Below are 15,959 nucleotides of genomic sequence, written 5' to 3'. Positions count from 1 at the left end.
CTGGGGTTTCCAGCTAATTTTTAGAGTAAACCCATTGAAATTAACAGCTGTTAGGCATGTCTGTGCATTTTAATGGGCCTGTGCTGAGTATGACTAATCTGAATACAACCTTTGGTCTGCTACAAAACAGTCCTAGTTTAAGAATATTCAACCAATATTATATTGCCAACCAATAAAATGCAAACCGTCATCCAAACTCAATACTTTTATTTTTAAAAAAGGTTACCATCACATTCACATTATTTTAAGTATTACAATTATATCCCACCTTTCGTGCAAGGATCTTAAGGTGGCATATGTGGTTCTCCCCCCCTTCCCTATTTCATCCTCACAACAACCCTATGAGTAGGTCAGACCAGCCCAAGATCATCAACCAGTGAGTTCCACAGCTGAGTGGGGATTTGAACCCAGGTCTCCCAGGACGTAGTCCAACACTCTAACCTCTACACCACCACTGGCTCTCTATTTAGCATAGTTTTATATAAACTATTTGTAGATGGTGCAAGCTATCATGGCGTGGACTATAGTTCACAAAAGCTTGTGACATAATAAATGTGTTAGTCTTTAAGGTGCTGCAAGAGATTAATGAGGCTACCCCTCTAGAAACTACGTGTTTAGTGTTTTCATGCATATATCCTTACAACAGTCTTATAAAGTAGGCCACTATTAGCTCTCTATTACAGATCAGAGGGTGTATACAAATGTACTTTAAAACCAGGACTCTGCATGGGGTTTTTGTTGTTCTATCCATGGTGCAAACTTGACTACATCCAACCTGGTGCCCGCCAGCTGTTCTAGGCTACAACTCCCATTAGCTCTAGCCAGCACACACGGTTTAGGCCAGGCGGGCATATGAGTGCTCCAATTTAATGGCCTTTTTTCACCGCAGAGCAGCAGAGGGCAGTGTTGATGCTTCATTCCCCCCACACCTCATTCTTCCTTCACTCCCTCCAACACCAAGTCTGTTCACCACTTGAAAGGTGGTGGTGGGGGCATCATTCAGTGGGTAAAGCACCTGCCTTGCATGCAGGAGGTCCCAGGTTCAGTCCCCAACAGCATCTCCAAGTAGGGCCGGGAAAGATTCCATGCTGGAAAACCTGGAGAGACGCTGCCAGCCAGTGTTGACAGTGCTCAGCTAGATGGACCTGTGGTCTGACTCAGTACAAGGCAACTTCTTACATTTCTAGAAGGGTGGTTGCAAAGTAAATGTGTGTCTGAAACTCTATGCGTGTTGGACAGCTTGAAAGGGAAATTTTAAACAGAAAAGTTGTGAGCAGAGGAAGGGTTAAGCACCTCTTCTATTCCCCACCCCAAGTTTCTCCTCTCTAAATTGCCCCTCCAATGTTTTGCAGCTAAGAAGCAAACAATTGAGGTTTTATAAACACAAATGTGTGTGTGTGTCGTTCACGGTTACTCCTTCCTGCACTGCAGTTTGCGCACCGCCACTGTTGCTGGGTGAAGCTTTTCCACTCTGCTTGCCGCCTTAACTCCTTTGCGAGACTTCTACTTCCAGCTGCTCTTCCCTTGGAGGTGAGGGGAGGCGAGCTCTGCCGTCAGGGGCCTCTGAAATGCAGGAAGGAGAGCGGGACGGATGCAGGAGGTGGTGGCACAATGACGCCTGGCCTGGAGAAAGAAGCTAGAAAGGCAAAACTCCCTTCTCTGTCCTAATGCTAGGACCCAACGTAGGAAACAGAAGACAGGGAAAAGGACATACTCTTTCACATAGTGCATAGTTAATGATCTCATGAGATGTAACCAGCTTGGATGGCTTTAAAAGGGAGCTAGGCAAATCCATGGAGGATAAAGCTATCGATGGCTACTAGCCACCATAGCTGTATTGTACTTCCACTGTTGGATGCAGGAATGCCCTGAGTAACAGCTAAGGGGAGTCAGGTACTCGTTGCGCTCAGGTCCTGCTTGTGGGCTTCTCAGAAGCACGTGGTCGGTCGGCCACTGCGAAAACAGGATGCTGGCCCAAATGGGCCACTGACCTGATCCAGAGGATCAGAGCACCCATAGCCTTGTCTAAGGCACAGATTCTCCACAGACCTGTTTGCAGACCTGGGATAACAGTCCCAGATCTCATGCGCTGCTTTGCCAATTTCAGGGGCAAATTAGGGTTTGAACTGAGCTGAAAATGGATCAGAAAGCCCTCATCCGAATCAGGTCTTCCCTCATCTGTGCTTTTTGCCAGGGAAAGGGCCCACCATCAAGGCCTGATTTGCATAATAAATGATCCACAATAAGCTCAGCCTGGGCACTTCTGTGCGGCCGGAGTTACTGCCACCAACGTTTTATTTATTTATTTTATTTATTTATTAAATTTCTATACCGCCCCATAGCCGAAGCTCTCTGGGCGGTTCACAGCAAGCAAGACAGCAAAATACAATTAAAACCATTTATAGAACAATTTAAACATACTAAAATACAAATATACTAGCATACTAAGATGCTAAAAATAAGTTGAGATGTTAAAATGTTAAAATTATTAAATTATTAAATTTAAACGTTTGAGATGCTGTCGTTTGCAAGTGAACATCTACAGTAAAAAAAAGTGTCTTCTCCTCTAGCATACACAACTTTGAAACCAGTTTTGCTCTCACAGCTTCCAGCTGAAGGCTAGCTGAAGAACTGCTCTTGTCCGAGGGTGCTGAGAATCCCTTCTCAGAGGCCCCTGGGTGGCCCAAGGCAGAGCATACTCTGCGTCACATTTGCAATTCTGTACTGAGACAATCAAAAATCTGCACTGAAAAAGCTAGATTCTGCAATGCGAATAAATTATGCAAACTGAACCAAATTTTGCATAATTGCAAGCTCCTCTCCTTTTTTTACATAACATATTCTGCAAAATAAAAATGTATACTTTGTTTTTGTCTTGCTATCACGGGAACAGTGACGCACTGTGCAAGGTGCTGAACTGCTGCCCGCAACCATTCAAAATCTTCAGTCATCCCCTCGAGTTTCTCAGATCTCAGCAGGCCACTTCCCAGCATATCTTCACAGCCATATGGGCTGGAAACTTGCTTTTTTAAAATTGAAACCACAGGTTCTCAGTAAGCCAGATAATTCCGGTTGTTGCGATTTTTCCTGCGCTCCTGCAGGACCCAAGCCATGCCCTTTGTACTCCTCCTGAAGAGAGCTGAAACAAGCTCCTACCTTGCTTCTGGAGGTGTTGACGAGATCCTCCCACAGGCCACCACGATGGTCCACGCTGCCTCTGCAGTACGTCGTGTTTTCTGCCCGAAGCTCTTGGGTTCGGCTCTGCGGATGGTGCAGCAGTTCTGGGGTGCCGAAAAGGCGTTGACTCGTGAAAGGTGCTCCATTCGGCGATGGAGAGCAGGCAAAGCAGGGGTATTCACACTGGCTCTGTGGAAAAGCATGTGGGAGGGAGAGAAAAGGCTGGAATATGCAGATCACCAGCACGGAGGGCACAGACCAGATCCGGTGGCAGAGGATCTGGAGGTCAGACGTAGCCCTGCAGGTCCCTCTATGCACACACCCTGCCCTACCTGGAGATGCTGCTGGGGACTGACCCTGGGACCTTCTGCATGCCACACAAATGCTCTGCCACTGAGCTACAGCCCATTGGTCCACCCAGCTCAGTACTGCCTGCACTGACCGGCACCAGCTCTTCAGCGGTTTCAGGCAGCGGACGTTCCCAGACCTAGCTGGCGCTTGACCCTGGGACCTTTTGCATACAAAGCAGACGCTCCGCCATGGAGCTTACAGACCCTGGTATGAAGCTGCCTTAGTCAGGCCACTGGTCCATTCCGCACACTGACCGGCAGCGGCTCCCCAGGGTTTCAAGCCGGAATCTCTTTCCCAGCTCTGCCCGGGGATGCTGTGACTGAGCCTGGGGCCGCCTTGCCCGCAAGGCAGATGCTCTGCCACCGAACCATGGACCCATTGGACAGAGAGGCTCAGGGGGGCCAATGGTTCGGTGCTGAGAATGCATGGGCCACACCTCCCAACTAAACTCCCCCCCCCGGCACCTGTTCCTTTTTACCATGGAGAACTGTCCGAGTTCTGACTCTGACGCCTCCAAGTCCCCGGGAAAGTCCCCGGACTTGTTCCTGGACCGGCGCCTGGAAGGAAAGAGAGAGGAAGCCACCAATCCTCTGGGCGTAGCGCCACCCGTACTCCCAAACTGACCCGACCTTCCCGATCCTTCCTGTGACACTCACCTCTCCACCTCCGCGGCCAGGTCCTCCTTGAACTCTTTGGCCAGCTGACGGGCTGCCTTGGCCCTCCAGCAGGTCACGTTCCTCTGGCTTGGCTGCACCTCGCCATCCTTCTGCAGCTGTGGGCGCCGCGAGGGGTGTCCCTTCGCCCCCGCCTCCCTCACCCAGCTGCGCTGCAAGGTAGCAATGTCTTTCATGTGCGCCTGCAGGGGAATCCGATTGACACAGCTCAGCTTGGCATGCAGAAGGGCCCAGGGTCAGTCACCAGCTAGGTCTGGGAACGCCCCCTGCCTGAAACCCTGAACAGCTGCTGCCGCTCAGTGTAGACAATACTGAGCTGGACGGACCAAGGGTCTGGGTCAATGTAAGGCAGCTTGTGATGTTCCCACAGGGCTCAAACGCTGTTCGGAGGGAGCAGCAGAAATGCGAGACCTGGCAGCTATTTCCAGGGCCAAGCCTCAAACCCTGGCCAATATGGTCAGAGGGTGGCACAAAAATATTTTCCTGTTAAACGTGCAGCGGCGGGCAGATGTTATTTGAAGCCCATCCTCTGATGCTGCATGAAACGCAGCCGAAGGCAGCAGCACAAATGCAGACGGACTCACCTGGAACAGCCGCTCCTTCAGGGCTTCCAGAGCAGCCTGGCTCTCCAGGTGAAGCTGACCTTGTTGCTGCCTCAACTCTCGCTCCTGACATGGCAGAAAAAAACCCCACAGCGGTTGCCTGAGCAATTAAACGGCTGCCCTTGGAACAAACGTCTAAACGCTGCCTCCTACTGAGCCGGACCCTTTGGCCTACCTGGTCTGCTACAGGGTGCTGAACTCGGACTGGCAGCCAGTTTATTTCCCCATCATTGGAACCCGAGGTCTTTTGCAATGGGCGTGGCCGGAGCCTGAGTTAAGGCACACTTGAGTGCAGGAGTTACCAAGCTTTTGTACACACACACAGCTGGAACAAAGCAAGGTATGACCTCAAAGAAGTATGAGCTCTTACTTATCCTGTGACCAGTAAGAACACAGTCATGAAGCTCAAAAGAGAGGGTCATGGGTCTGGACATGGCAGTCTCCCTAGTTCGGAGATGAGGAACCGCAGGGTCAGGGACATCCCCGCCCTCTCTATGTGGACCCCGGGCCTCTCCCCAGCTCTGTTTTACACCCTCCTCGAGTGCTTTTGCCTGGCTGGAAAGGGTCCCTGGAAGGCGAAAATGCTGGGTGGAGAGGTGTCTGTAAGTGCGTAACGACCTCTGACTTTCATGAGGCTGGAGTGAAATCTATTTCTCCACCCCCTTTTTGCCTCTGGCCCTGCCCACCGCTGGCATGCGGCCCCTGGAAGGTTCCTGATGGGGCAAGGTGGCCCTTGGGGCTGAAAAAGATGCCTTGCCCTGCCGTAGATACCCAGCCTGCTCCTGTCTAGGGAGAGTGCTGCTCCACTCCGCTCACCTTCTCCCCCTGGAACTGAAGGGCACTGTGCCTCTGCACCTCTGCCTCACGCTTTAGGTCCTGGAGGTACCGCTGAGTTTCTTCTGTCACCTCTCGCAAGGCCTGGAGCGCGCGGCTGGAGGAGAGGAGGGCTGGGCTCCTTGGGAAGGACAAGAGGCAGCCTGAGATGGGAGGCAGGGCTGCAGGGCTCTTTTGAGGACGTGCGGCCCTTCCCCCCAAATGTACACGGTCACGTGTGGACAGGGCCACGCCAGCCCAAGAAAGGACAGGTCACTCTCACTGCGGGACTAATCCCCAATCAGCCATGAAAATCACTGGGTGACCTTAGACTCAGAAAGAGAGAGTGCCATTCCCATTTTATTATTTACTATTATTTAGTAAATTTCTATCCCACCCTTCCTCCCAGAAGGAGCCCAGAGCAGAAAACAACAAGCGATAAAATACAAAAAAAATCTTAAAAACAAAACATTTTTTTTAAAAAATCTTAAAATGTCTTAAAACATTTAATATATCTATATCTATATCTATCTATCTATCTATCTATCTATCTATCTATCTATCTATCTATCTATTTAAAAAACCACTTTAGAAACATCTCAAAAACAATTCCAATACAGGCACAGACGGTTAAGGCCTGCTGAAAGAGGAAGGTCTTCAGCGGGTGCTGAAAATATAACAGAGACGGCGGTGCCTGTCTCATATTGAAGGGGAGTGAATTAACCAGCTTGTACCCTTGCAACATCTGGGTTAGGGTAGGCATGTCAGACTTCTGGGGGAGCAGGTCCTGAAGCCGCAGGCAGGCAACGGCCACCTCCCTGGCCACGGAGCGATCGGCCAGTGCACTGAGCGCCTCCTGAGAGTCCCTCGCCCTGAAGGCCGCCTCGCGCTGCTCGGCCAGCAGGAGGCGCTGTGTGTCCTCCATCTGCTGCAACGTTGTTCTCCCCTCCTCCTTCTCTTGCATCCTTTCCTAGGCAGAGAGAGAGAGAGAAACGGCCACAACAGAGAACTTGTTGCCTTGATCACAAATCGCTGATATCCCAACTTACCACTGCTATTATTTCTACATCTATTCGCAGGGAAAGTCCTCGTTACTCAGTGACAGAGCACATGCTTTGCATGCTATAAAGGTCCCATGTTCAATCTTTGACATCTCCAGGTAGGACCGGAACGTTCCTTGCCTGAAACCCTGGAAAGCTGCTGCCAGCCAGTGTAGGCAGTACTGAACTGGGTGGACCGGTGGTCTGACCTGGCACAAGGCAGCTTCCTATGTTCTTCCTCCCCAGGCCAAACCTCCCAGCAGCCCTGCTCTGGGCCCTCCTTGACAGCTTTCTGCCTGGCTGGCCCATGAGGGAATGTGACCCTCAGGCTGGAAAAGGCACCCCACCCCTGAAGCAGGCCATGAGGACTAGAGGGTTGTGCCAAGGCTCCATGGAAAAAGGGGAATTTGGAGGAGGGGTCTGAAGGAGAAGAGAGGTGGCACCACAAAAGCTGCCTTATCATCCTGGAGCTACGACTCTTGTTTACATGGGAAGGGAATTCTGGAGTGCTTTAGCGGCGTGCTTCTTCCACCCTCACCTGCTCCAGCTCTTCCCGCAGCCTCCTCAGCGCATGCGCTTTCTCCTCCTGCAGAAGCACCTGGAGCTCGTCCGTCGCCCCTCTCTTCTCACACTCGGATGTCCGGGCCTGGATCTCCAGCTCCTGGATCCTCTACAGCCCCAAAACGACAGAGAATTTTTCCTAATTCCAGCCTCCCTGCCCTGCTCTCTCCTTCTCCTGTGTCAGGGGTGGGAAGGCTGTTTCAGCCCAAGGGACACCTTTCCTTGCAGGCAGTCCTTTGGAGGGCTGTGTGTGCCACTGGTGGTGGTGGGGAGGAGCAGAGGCAAAAATGGGCTGAGTGACAGATGTTACTCTTGCCTTTGTGCGGCAGGGTAAATTCCAGGCATGCAAAAATCACAGGTTCCACCCTCCTCCCCCAAATATTTCTAATCACTGCTTGGAAATGCCGGTGATTAAGCTGCATATAAATAGCTCCACTAAAATAATAAATAAAACACATATATTCATATTCATACACACACACACCCATTCCCATCCAAGTAAGCAAGCGGCAGGATCAGAGTTCCTGGACACGTTGTGGCCAGGCAAAGGTCCTCAAGAAAGGCAAGCAGCAGAGCCAGGGAGGGGCGTGGCCTGCGGAGTGTCCCACGTGTGGTTCCCTTGATAATGCCTCTTGCTTGTCTGCGCAGGGACGTGCATGTAAAGAAACCTTTGGCTTTTGCATGGCTGGAAGGTAGGCTCAGGTACAAAGTAAATTGCATCTGTTACTCCATCCAATTTTGCCCCTGGACCTGCCCACTCCCGGTATGTGGCCCCCGGAAGGTTGCTCAGGAAGGAATGCGGCCCTTGGGCTGAGAAAGTTCCTCCATGCCCGGTCTACATACCTCCTTTTTCATTGAGTTGCCCCATAACACCTAGCCTGCATCTGCCAGGAGCGATCATGGAGCCGGTGGAATCGCCCTTCCTCTTAAACAACTTCCGTATCAGAGCACTGACCTTGCGGAGGTCGGCTGTTTCGTCCTGCGAGGCAAGGCTGCTCTTCCTCTCTTTTTGCTGTGCTTCCTGGAGATCCACCTGCATCCTCCGGTCCTGCTCTTCCAGGGCTTCACGTTGCATCTGGAGGGCAGCCCTTGTCTCAGCCTCCCATTTCTTCCGCTCCTGGAGCAGTGCATGCTCAACCTGCGAACAGGCCAGAGAGAAGGGTTGGTCCCACGCTTGGGGTACTGGGCAGACCGAGAGGGGTTCCTTTCAGAAACACTCTCCCCTCCAAAAAGGGATCTCTACAATCCTTACTTGGGAACCTCCAGCCTACGAGCTGAATTAAGGTCAGCAGAGATCCAAATTTGGTCCGCAAGGCCGATTCCCTCAAGTCACACCTCACCAGCCATACACCTGACATAACCAGAGCAGCTAAAGACATGTCTCCTTGCTACGGATGTCAGACAATTCCCATGAAAACAGAAACAGGAGTGGAAATTTCACATCTCCGCTTCTTCGCCTCATGTCTGGAACGGAAAGCAATCCAGGAAATACTGTTGGTATTCACTGCTGTTGATGCTTTCAGTCCAGAGGTGATAGGCATTTGATTACATGTTTATGTTTCCTTTGCACTGAAATGAATGGGGCGGAACATCTTAGTGACAACGTAAGTTGTGTAATTCACTATGGAAATTACTAAAGTTACATAATTTCACTGCAGCAAACAGTTAGGATGAATAATGTAGTTTTGGACAGAAGACTGACTGCAGCAGAACACAGGGTGGACTGGAAAATGGATCCTTCTTCCATACTCCCCGCCGAAAATGTGGGATGAAGGCAGCCCCGATCAGCTTATCAACGGCCCCGTGTGGTTTGATTTCACAGTGCATGGGCAAAGGAAAACCAGACGCCACAGCAATGGGAGATGGAGAAGGAACGGGATGGCATACAGAGAGTTGCTCTTTCAGGTGTTTGGGTCCCAAGCCGTTCAGGGCTTGAAAGATTATATGTATTTTTTATCTGGAAGCCGCCATGAGTTCCAGTTTTGGAAAAATGGCGGGGTATAAATAAAGACAACAACAACAATAATAATAATAATAAGCGCCAACACCAGAAGCAAATGCGCTGCCTGTGTAGATCGTTCAGAATCGGTGTTATATCCGGCAGCCGAATTTTGCACCGGTTGAAGCTTATGAGTCGTTTTCAAGGGCAGCCCCCATGTACAATGCATTTCAGCAGGGTTGGACCTTGCTTTGTGTGGGCTGTGTTGGTAAGTACTTTGGCGTGAGGCCTATATTTCCAGGGCGTGCACCCTAGCCCCTAAGAGCACCCAGGGAAGTGCAGTGCAGCCACAAATCGGAGGCGCTGAAACATTTACGCTGTCCGCGGGCAGCAACGTTCTGGTCAGGACTGGCTTTCCTGCAGCATGAGCATGGGGAGAATCACACTTCAACCAGCTCTGAGAAACGGTGAAGGAAAGCAGGAATAGGCGAGTTTTTTATATGGGACCTTAGTTGGGTTTGGAAGAGGGGCCTGTGCGCTTGCTGCTGCCTAAACCTATACACATTTGCAATGAAAAATTACAATCGTGGCACTGCTGAGGGCAGAGGGAGAACAGCATGAATTGTGATGTGTCCCTACCATTTCCGTGGCTTCCTGTTTCAGCACCTTTGCTTGCTGCTTCGTGGCCACCTGCTGCCGGGCAATTTCCGCATCTCGCTCCTGGGTAGAAACAGAGGGGGGCGGGAGAAGCCCACAGAATGAAACCTCCTGGCTGGTTAACCTTAGGACGGGGGGGGCACTTTTGCCTGTGTACAGGGTGCAGCATTCCAGCCATACAAAAGTCTGAGGTTCCTACACGCACATGGACACACACCCGCTCTTTCTCCATCTAGTCAAGCAAGAAGCACTGTCACACTTACGGACATGTTCCGGCCAGGCAAAAGTGCTCAAGGAGAGCGCAGACCTCGGCTGGAGAGGGCTGTGGCCTGGGTAGGATCTTGGGGGCTGGAGAGAGAGGCCTGGAGGGACACATTTGGGCCCTGAGACCCCCCCTTCCTTGCCTTAGGAAAACAGGAAGCTGGTTTAGACTGAGTCAGATCAATTCTATTTACTTATTATTTGATTAATATCCGGCCCTTCCTCCCATCAGGAGCCCAGGGTGGCAATGGTCCACCTAGCTCAATATTATCTGCCCCGACTGGCAGCGGCTCTTCAGGGTTTCAGGCAGGGGTTTTCCCCAGGTGAGGATTGAACCTGGGGCCTTTGGCACGCAAAACGGATGTGCCACCACTGAGCTAGGGCCCTTTCCATCATTCAGATTGCTTCTCAGCCGTGAAGCTTGCTGAGCAACTGTGGATCAGTCTGCCTCAGCTTACCTCATAGGGTGGCTGTGTGGATAAAAGGGGAGGCCCCCAAACCTTACAAGTGAATGTCTTGAGAGAAGGGAAGGACCCCAATGTGTTACAATCAATGCAAGGGCAGCCCGGCAACAGCCCATGCCTCAAAGCATCATGGGGGATGACCTTGACGGTCTTTCGAAGGTCTTCGATTTCTTTCCCGAAGGTGGCCGCTTGCTCTTGGAAGGCCTTGGCTTTTGCCTGCTCCGCGCTAACTGCAAACTGAGAGAGAGGGGTTGGGGTTGGAAAATCCATCATCCCCCTTTGGATAACTAAAGAGGCACCTCTTGCGAGGAGATGTCTTGTCAAGGTCAGCAAAATCACTGTGCATGCCTGCACCTACATAAGCATGATACGACTGGGACGTATAGTCCCGAGAAAAATCACAACTTTCATTTTTGGTAGAAAAGTAAGCAAAAATAAAAGCGACTTCCTAGCTTTAACGGCTGTGGAGAAAAAGCCTCGGGCCCATCTCCCAGCCCTACCTGAATCACGGGGAAGCAACTGAAACAAACCAGTTGAAACAGCTCATCCTGATTGCAGAATTTGGATTTTCTGGTTGCAGAACAGCCATAGAGCAAACTCTCCAGTTACAGCTAAGGCGGCGACCCCTAAGGGTGTTTCCTCGTTGCGTCCATTTCAGTGGGGTGCATACAAGGGAAATTCTTGCAGAAGAGCAGCCAGCGGACGCTGTGCACGTACCTCTTGCAGGGCCTGACTTTTTTCACCCTGAAGCTCCTCCCGCAGCTGAGCAAGTTCTTTCACCTGCAGGCGGAAAGAAAAGATGCCTTCACAGCCATGGTGGTCTTTTGCTGCTTTCAGGCAGCTTTGCACAAAGAGGCACTTCAAGTAGTGGCAAGGATTGTGGTGGTGGTGGTTGTGATATGCCTTCAAGTCGATTACGACTTATGGCGACCCTATGAATCTTTTTATATATATATATACAAACCTGGAAATCTGGGTCAGGTTTTGACCCTGCAGTTTTATTTTTTAAATTGATGATATGCAAAAGCGGCTTCATTGCACAGTCTAGATTGGCCCCCAATTCTTTCAACAACCCATCTTAACAGGCCAGTTGTTTCTGCGCTCTGGCGCAGTATATCTACCAAAATCTCAAACAGGCTCTGACATGGATCAGGGCGAAGAGAGGCTGGACAAGGTCTACAGGCAGGATGCCCACCTGCAGTGAAGCTGAAATCCCCCCCCTCAGAAAAAGCTACCTTCTCTTGCAAAGCCTCTTGCTGCAGAATCTCCATCCGCCTCTCGTGTTCCTCACACAGCCTTGACAGCTCCAGCTCCTTCTCTGACAGGACCGCCTGCAGGGCCAAGACCCTCCGCTCCAGCCCCTGGATCCGCCCACTTGCTTCCCCGACAACTTGAGTGACCTGCGCTTGGAAGAAATCACACAGGGTGGCCCCTCTCGCTTTGGCTGAAGGGGCCAACGCGGAAAGATTAATATGCAAACATGATGTGGGAAGGTTTGTTCAGCAGGTTTTATATATTGCTGAATGAAAAAAAAGAAAGAATGTTGATGCATATCAACATATGCAAATATCCACACATTTAGGCCAGCCGCAGGATTCTTGCTTTTTTGGAAAGGGTTCTGCCACGTGTTGTAGGGCACGGCACATTTTTGGCTTGGATGCGGTGGGGTGGGATAGCCGGCTAGCTGGGTGTGATCTCAGTTTACATCCCAGCGCTCCCTCCACTGTGATATGGCTGGTTGGGAGTGTGGGAAGAGATCAGTGTGATTCCTGGCAAGCCATTTCTGATCTTCTCAAGCATAATCTTCAGAGGAGCAGGAGGATTTCTAGGAAGGCAGGAAGCTGCCTTATACAGACCATTAATCCATCTAGCTCAAAGTTGCCTACACTGACTGGCAGCAGCTCTCCAGGTTTTCCAGTGGGGGACACTGCCAATCCTGTCTGGAGAAGCCAGAGGTTGAACGTGGGACCTTTATAGCATGCAAAGCGTGTGCTCTGTCACTGAGCAGCAAAGCCTTTCCACGCCAACAGTCTTAGAAATAACAGCAGGGATAAGTTGGGATATTTGTAATTTCTGATCAAGCCAACGAGTTCTCCGTGGTGGCCATTTCTCTCTCCCTCCAGGACTGAACCTGGGACCTTCTGAACAGCTTGGAAGTTGCCGTTATGTGCGACCAGCCAACTTTCTTGCCCAGAGCTGAAATTCACATTTGGCATCGTTGGTGGCTGGAAGGGGACCTCTAAGATGGTTGCCAACCTCCAGTGGTCATCTGGGCTAAGACGGCAGCCAACCCAAAGTCCACCAACAGCCTTCTTACCTCCTGCAGCTGTTCAGTCCTGGCCTCTGCCGCTTCCTTCGTGGAGGTCAGCTCTGCCTTGGAGGTCCTCAGCTGATGCTTCAGGGAAGACAGGTTGTCCTCCAGATGGCGCACCTGGTCCTTCAGCATCTCCCGCTCAGTGACCAGTTGAGACACCTGCTGGAGGCAGAGGTAAGGTAATGCCCAATTAGGGCATTAAGGTCAACAACGGGAACCTAGTTAGTCTTCCAGAGCCTACTGTTTGTTGGCTTGTGGTGACGCAGAGACTGGCTTTTTCACTGGTGGCACGCGTTTTATGAAACACCCTCCCTGCTGAAATCTGAGATGCCCTATCTGCATTGGCATCCCGCCGGCTTGTGAACACACACCTGTTTACACAGACGTTCCCTTGATCTCTTGACCCAAGCCTCCTGCTTTAATTGCTATGTTTTAACAGGATTGCATTTAATGGGATTTCAAGTACTCGTCAAGTACTTGAAAGGTTGCCACACAGAGGAGGGTCGGGATCTCTTCTCGATCGTCCCAGAGTGCAGGACATGGAATAATGGGCTCAAGTGACAAGACGCCAGATTTCAACTGAACATCAGGAAAAACTTCCTGACTTTTAGAGTGGTACGACAATGGAACCAATGACCTAGGGAGGTGGTGGGCTCTCCGACACTGGAGGCATTCAAGAGGCAGCTGGACAGCCACCTGTCATGGGTGCTTTAATTTGGATTCCTGCATTCAGCAGGGGGTTGGACTCAATGGCCTTGTATGCCCCTTCCAACTCTATGCTTCTATGCTTTATTGGATATTTTAATTACAGATGTGTATATTTTAATAGATTAAAATACTATGGATGTTTATATTTTAATATTTGCATAGCTGTTTTTTAATACTTCATAAGCCACTTAGAAACCTATTTTGGCATTAAGCAGTGAATGAATGAATGAATGAATAATGGATTAAGGAGTTTTGTGGCGGACTGGCAACCGTATTGATAATATGTGTGGCTGGACTGTAGCCTGTTGTGCAATGGTAAGAGCCATATCCACTGCTCCGCCCACTTTTGCCTCTGCCCCGCCCACCACTGGCATGTGGCCCCCACAAGGTTGTCCACAAGGGAATGTGGCCCTTAGGCTGCAACAGGTTCCTAACCCTTGTTAAAGAGAGCAGGGGTGTAGTCGTCCAGGGTCTCGGGGGGGTGTCTTAGACCCTTTACTGTTTTAGGAGCAGGGTCCCAATGTTTCCAGCATCCTACGAGCCAATCAGCATGAAAAGGGAGTGAGAAGAGTCTTCTAACATCCTTCCTTGTCCTTTCCTGCTGATTGGCGTGAATGGAGGTAAGTCAGCCACTGAGAAGACTCTTCTCAGTAGCTAACACTTTCCTCTCTCATGCTGATTGACTCCTAGGGACATCTCCAAACATCTCATTCTCAATCCAGCAGCAAAAAAGGGGGAAGTGGTGTGGTTGCGACTATAATGAAGGGACCCTGTACTTCTGAATTTGCGCCTATACTGCTGAAAGAGGGTCCCCCAATGGGCAGGCCGAGTACTGGCAGGGTGTTTTTGCTGGATGCCAGTAGCACAGACAAGTCTCCCTGGGGAAAGGATTCCACAAAGGTTTTGGAAACCCTCTTCCTCACCTCGGCCTGGGCAGCCCCGTACTGGCTGCACTGTCGCCTCAGGACGCTCAGCTCCTGTTCCAGAGCCAGCATCTCCCTCCGGCAGGCTTCCCGCTTGTATTCCAGAAGCACCAGATCGGCCCTGAGTAACAGAGAAAAGGTTCCGAAGGAACGTGCTGGATTTGGGGGACGGCCAGAGACGGGGAGGGAGAAGGCTGTTGTGGCAGATGGTGTTCCAGGCCAGCTGCAGAGGAGAAAGGGGCACTGTGCTCTGGGGTTTGTAGGTGCTCTGCTCTGTTTGAGGGTAAAGTACCAATGCTTGTAACAAGTAACCTGGACCAGGAGAGGGTGACAGACAGAAAGGCAAACCAGGCTTCCATCACCGATTCCTTGTTTAGTAATGTTGTGGCACTCACACGCAACAGTAACTATTTGTTGTTTTTCCTCAGGCTTTACTTCCTTCCTCTTCCTTTCTAATCAGGCAGAGATAGTGTCTGTGAATGCAAGCCTCATGTGTGCCTGCAGTCAGACTAGCTTTATAAACCATACATTTCTTTATCCTTTCAACCAGCAGTCTATTTATTTCTATTATTTATTTATCAGACTATTTATTTTTGCCCTCCGCTGCGATATATACCAAACTTGAACAAGTTCAACCACGACATGCTGCCATGTTTTTAATCTACACAATTGTTTTGTATATGGGTTTTATTGTATTGTGAAATTACTTCAAAATGCTTCACAGCAAGTGATTCACAAATGAAATTAACAACAGCAGCTGCTGCCCATGCATGACTGGGTGAAGTTCAAGGCTCTTGGATTTATTTACAAGGCCCTGAACAACTCCGGTCCAGCATACCTTAAGGACCGCCTGATCCCCTGGGATCCTGTTGGGAGGAAGGATGGGATATAAATCAAATAATAAATAAATAAATTAATTAAATCCCTTATATCCCAGCCTGATCACTGAGAGCATTGGGGGACCACCGCTCATGGCTCAGTTGCACATTTTGTGTCCACAAGAAGCCATCTATTCATTATTGGGGGCCCAATTTTATGGAACTCCCTTCCAGTTAAGGTACAGCAGGCCCCCTTCTCCTTTGAGCTTCCGGTGCCTGCTAAAGATTTTCCGTATTCCAGCAGACTTTTTTCCTCATTTAATGGTTTAACTTATTTTAATTGTCATTGCATCTTTTGAACCTTACTGTGCCCCGCTTAGAGACCATGGCGTTATAAGCAGTATTATAAACTGTTGGAACAAAGTAAATACATAAAAGAGTAGCCTGCTCAGTTCTCAAATGGGGTGGGGAGCCCTCGATGTCAGGTGGCTGCCAAGGACTCACCACTTGCCGGGGCCTCCACTCTGCCCTGCCCCGAATACCTGGCTTCCTCCGCTTTGCTCCGCCTCTCCTCCGCGTGCAACTCCAGCCTCCTCGCCTCTTTCTGGCTCTTCTCTAGGGCCTCCTGTACCGTCTCTAGCTCCAGAGCCACGTGCT

The 15,959-nt window shown here is 50.4% G+C and overlaps 1 protein-coding gene across 1 annotated transcript in view; it reads right to left on the bottom strand.

The window, feature by feature from the left end:
* Nucleotides 1–226: 226 nt before the first annotated feature.
* LOC133373481 (centrosomal protein of 164 kDa-like) overlaps nt 227–15,959 on the bottom strand; it is a 34,380-nt gene continuing 18,647 nt past the window's right edge. The window contains exons 9-24 of the mRNA XM_061603271.1: nt 15,845–15,957; nt 14,485–14,605; nt 12,857–13,015; nt 11,775–11,870; nt 11,257–11,319; nt 10,681–10,776; nt 9,797–9,877; nt 8,174–8,356; nt 7,196–7,327; nt 6,352–6,587; nt 5,621–5,759; nt 4,787–4,870; nt 4,185–4,384; nt 4,007–4,085; nt 3,157–3,366; nt 227–1,623 (exon numbers count right to left, since the gene is read on the bottom strand). Of these exons, the coding sequence (XP_061459255.1) occupies nt 1,504–1,623; nt 3,157–3,366; nt 4,007–4,085; nt 4,185–4,384; nt 4,787–4,870; nt 5,621–5,759; nt 6,352–6,587; nt 7,196–7,327; nt 8,174–8,356; nt 9,797–9,877; nt 10,681–10,776; nt 11,257–11,319; nt 11,775–11,870; nt 12,857–13,015; nt 14,485–14,605; nt 15,845–15,957 (2,112 nt within the window). The 3' untranslated portion in view covers nt 227–1,503. The remainder of the gene's footprint in view (nt 1,624–3,156; nt 3,367–4,006; nt 4,086–4,184; nt 4,385–4,786; nt 4,871–5,620; nt 5,760–6,351; nt 6,588–7,195; nt 7,328–8,173; nt 8,357–9,796; nt 9,878–10,680; nt 10,777–11,256; nt 11,320–11,774; nt 11,871–12,856; nt 13,016–14,484; nt 14,606–15,844; nt 15,958–15,959) is intronic.

The sequence above is a fragment of the Rhineura floridana genome, chromosome 19, assembly GCF_030035675.1.
Source record: "Rhineura floridana isolate rRhiFlo1 chromosome 19, rRhiFlo1.hap2, whole genome shotgun sequence".
Taxonomy (NCBI): Eukaryota; Metazoa; Chordata; class Lepidosauria; order Squamata; family Rhineuridae; genus Rhineura; species Rhineura floridana.
The sequence above is the reverse complement of the archived record's forward strand: the minus strand, read 5'-3'. Positions and strand labels throughout refer to the sequence as shown.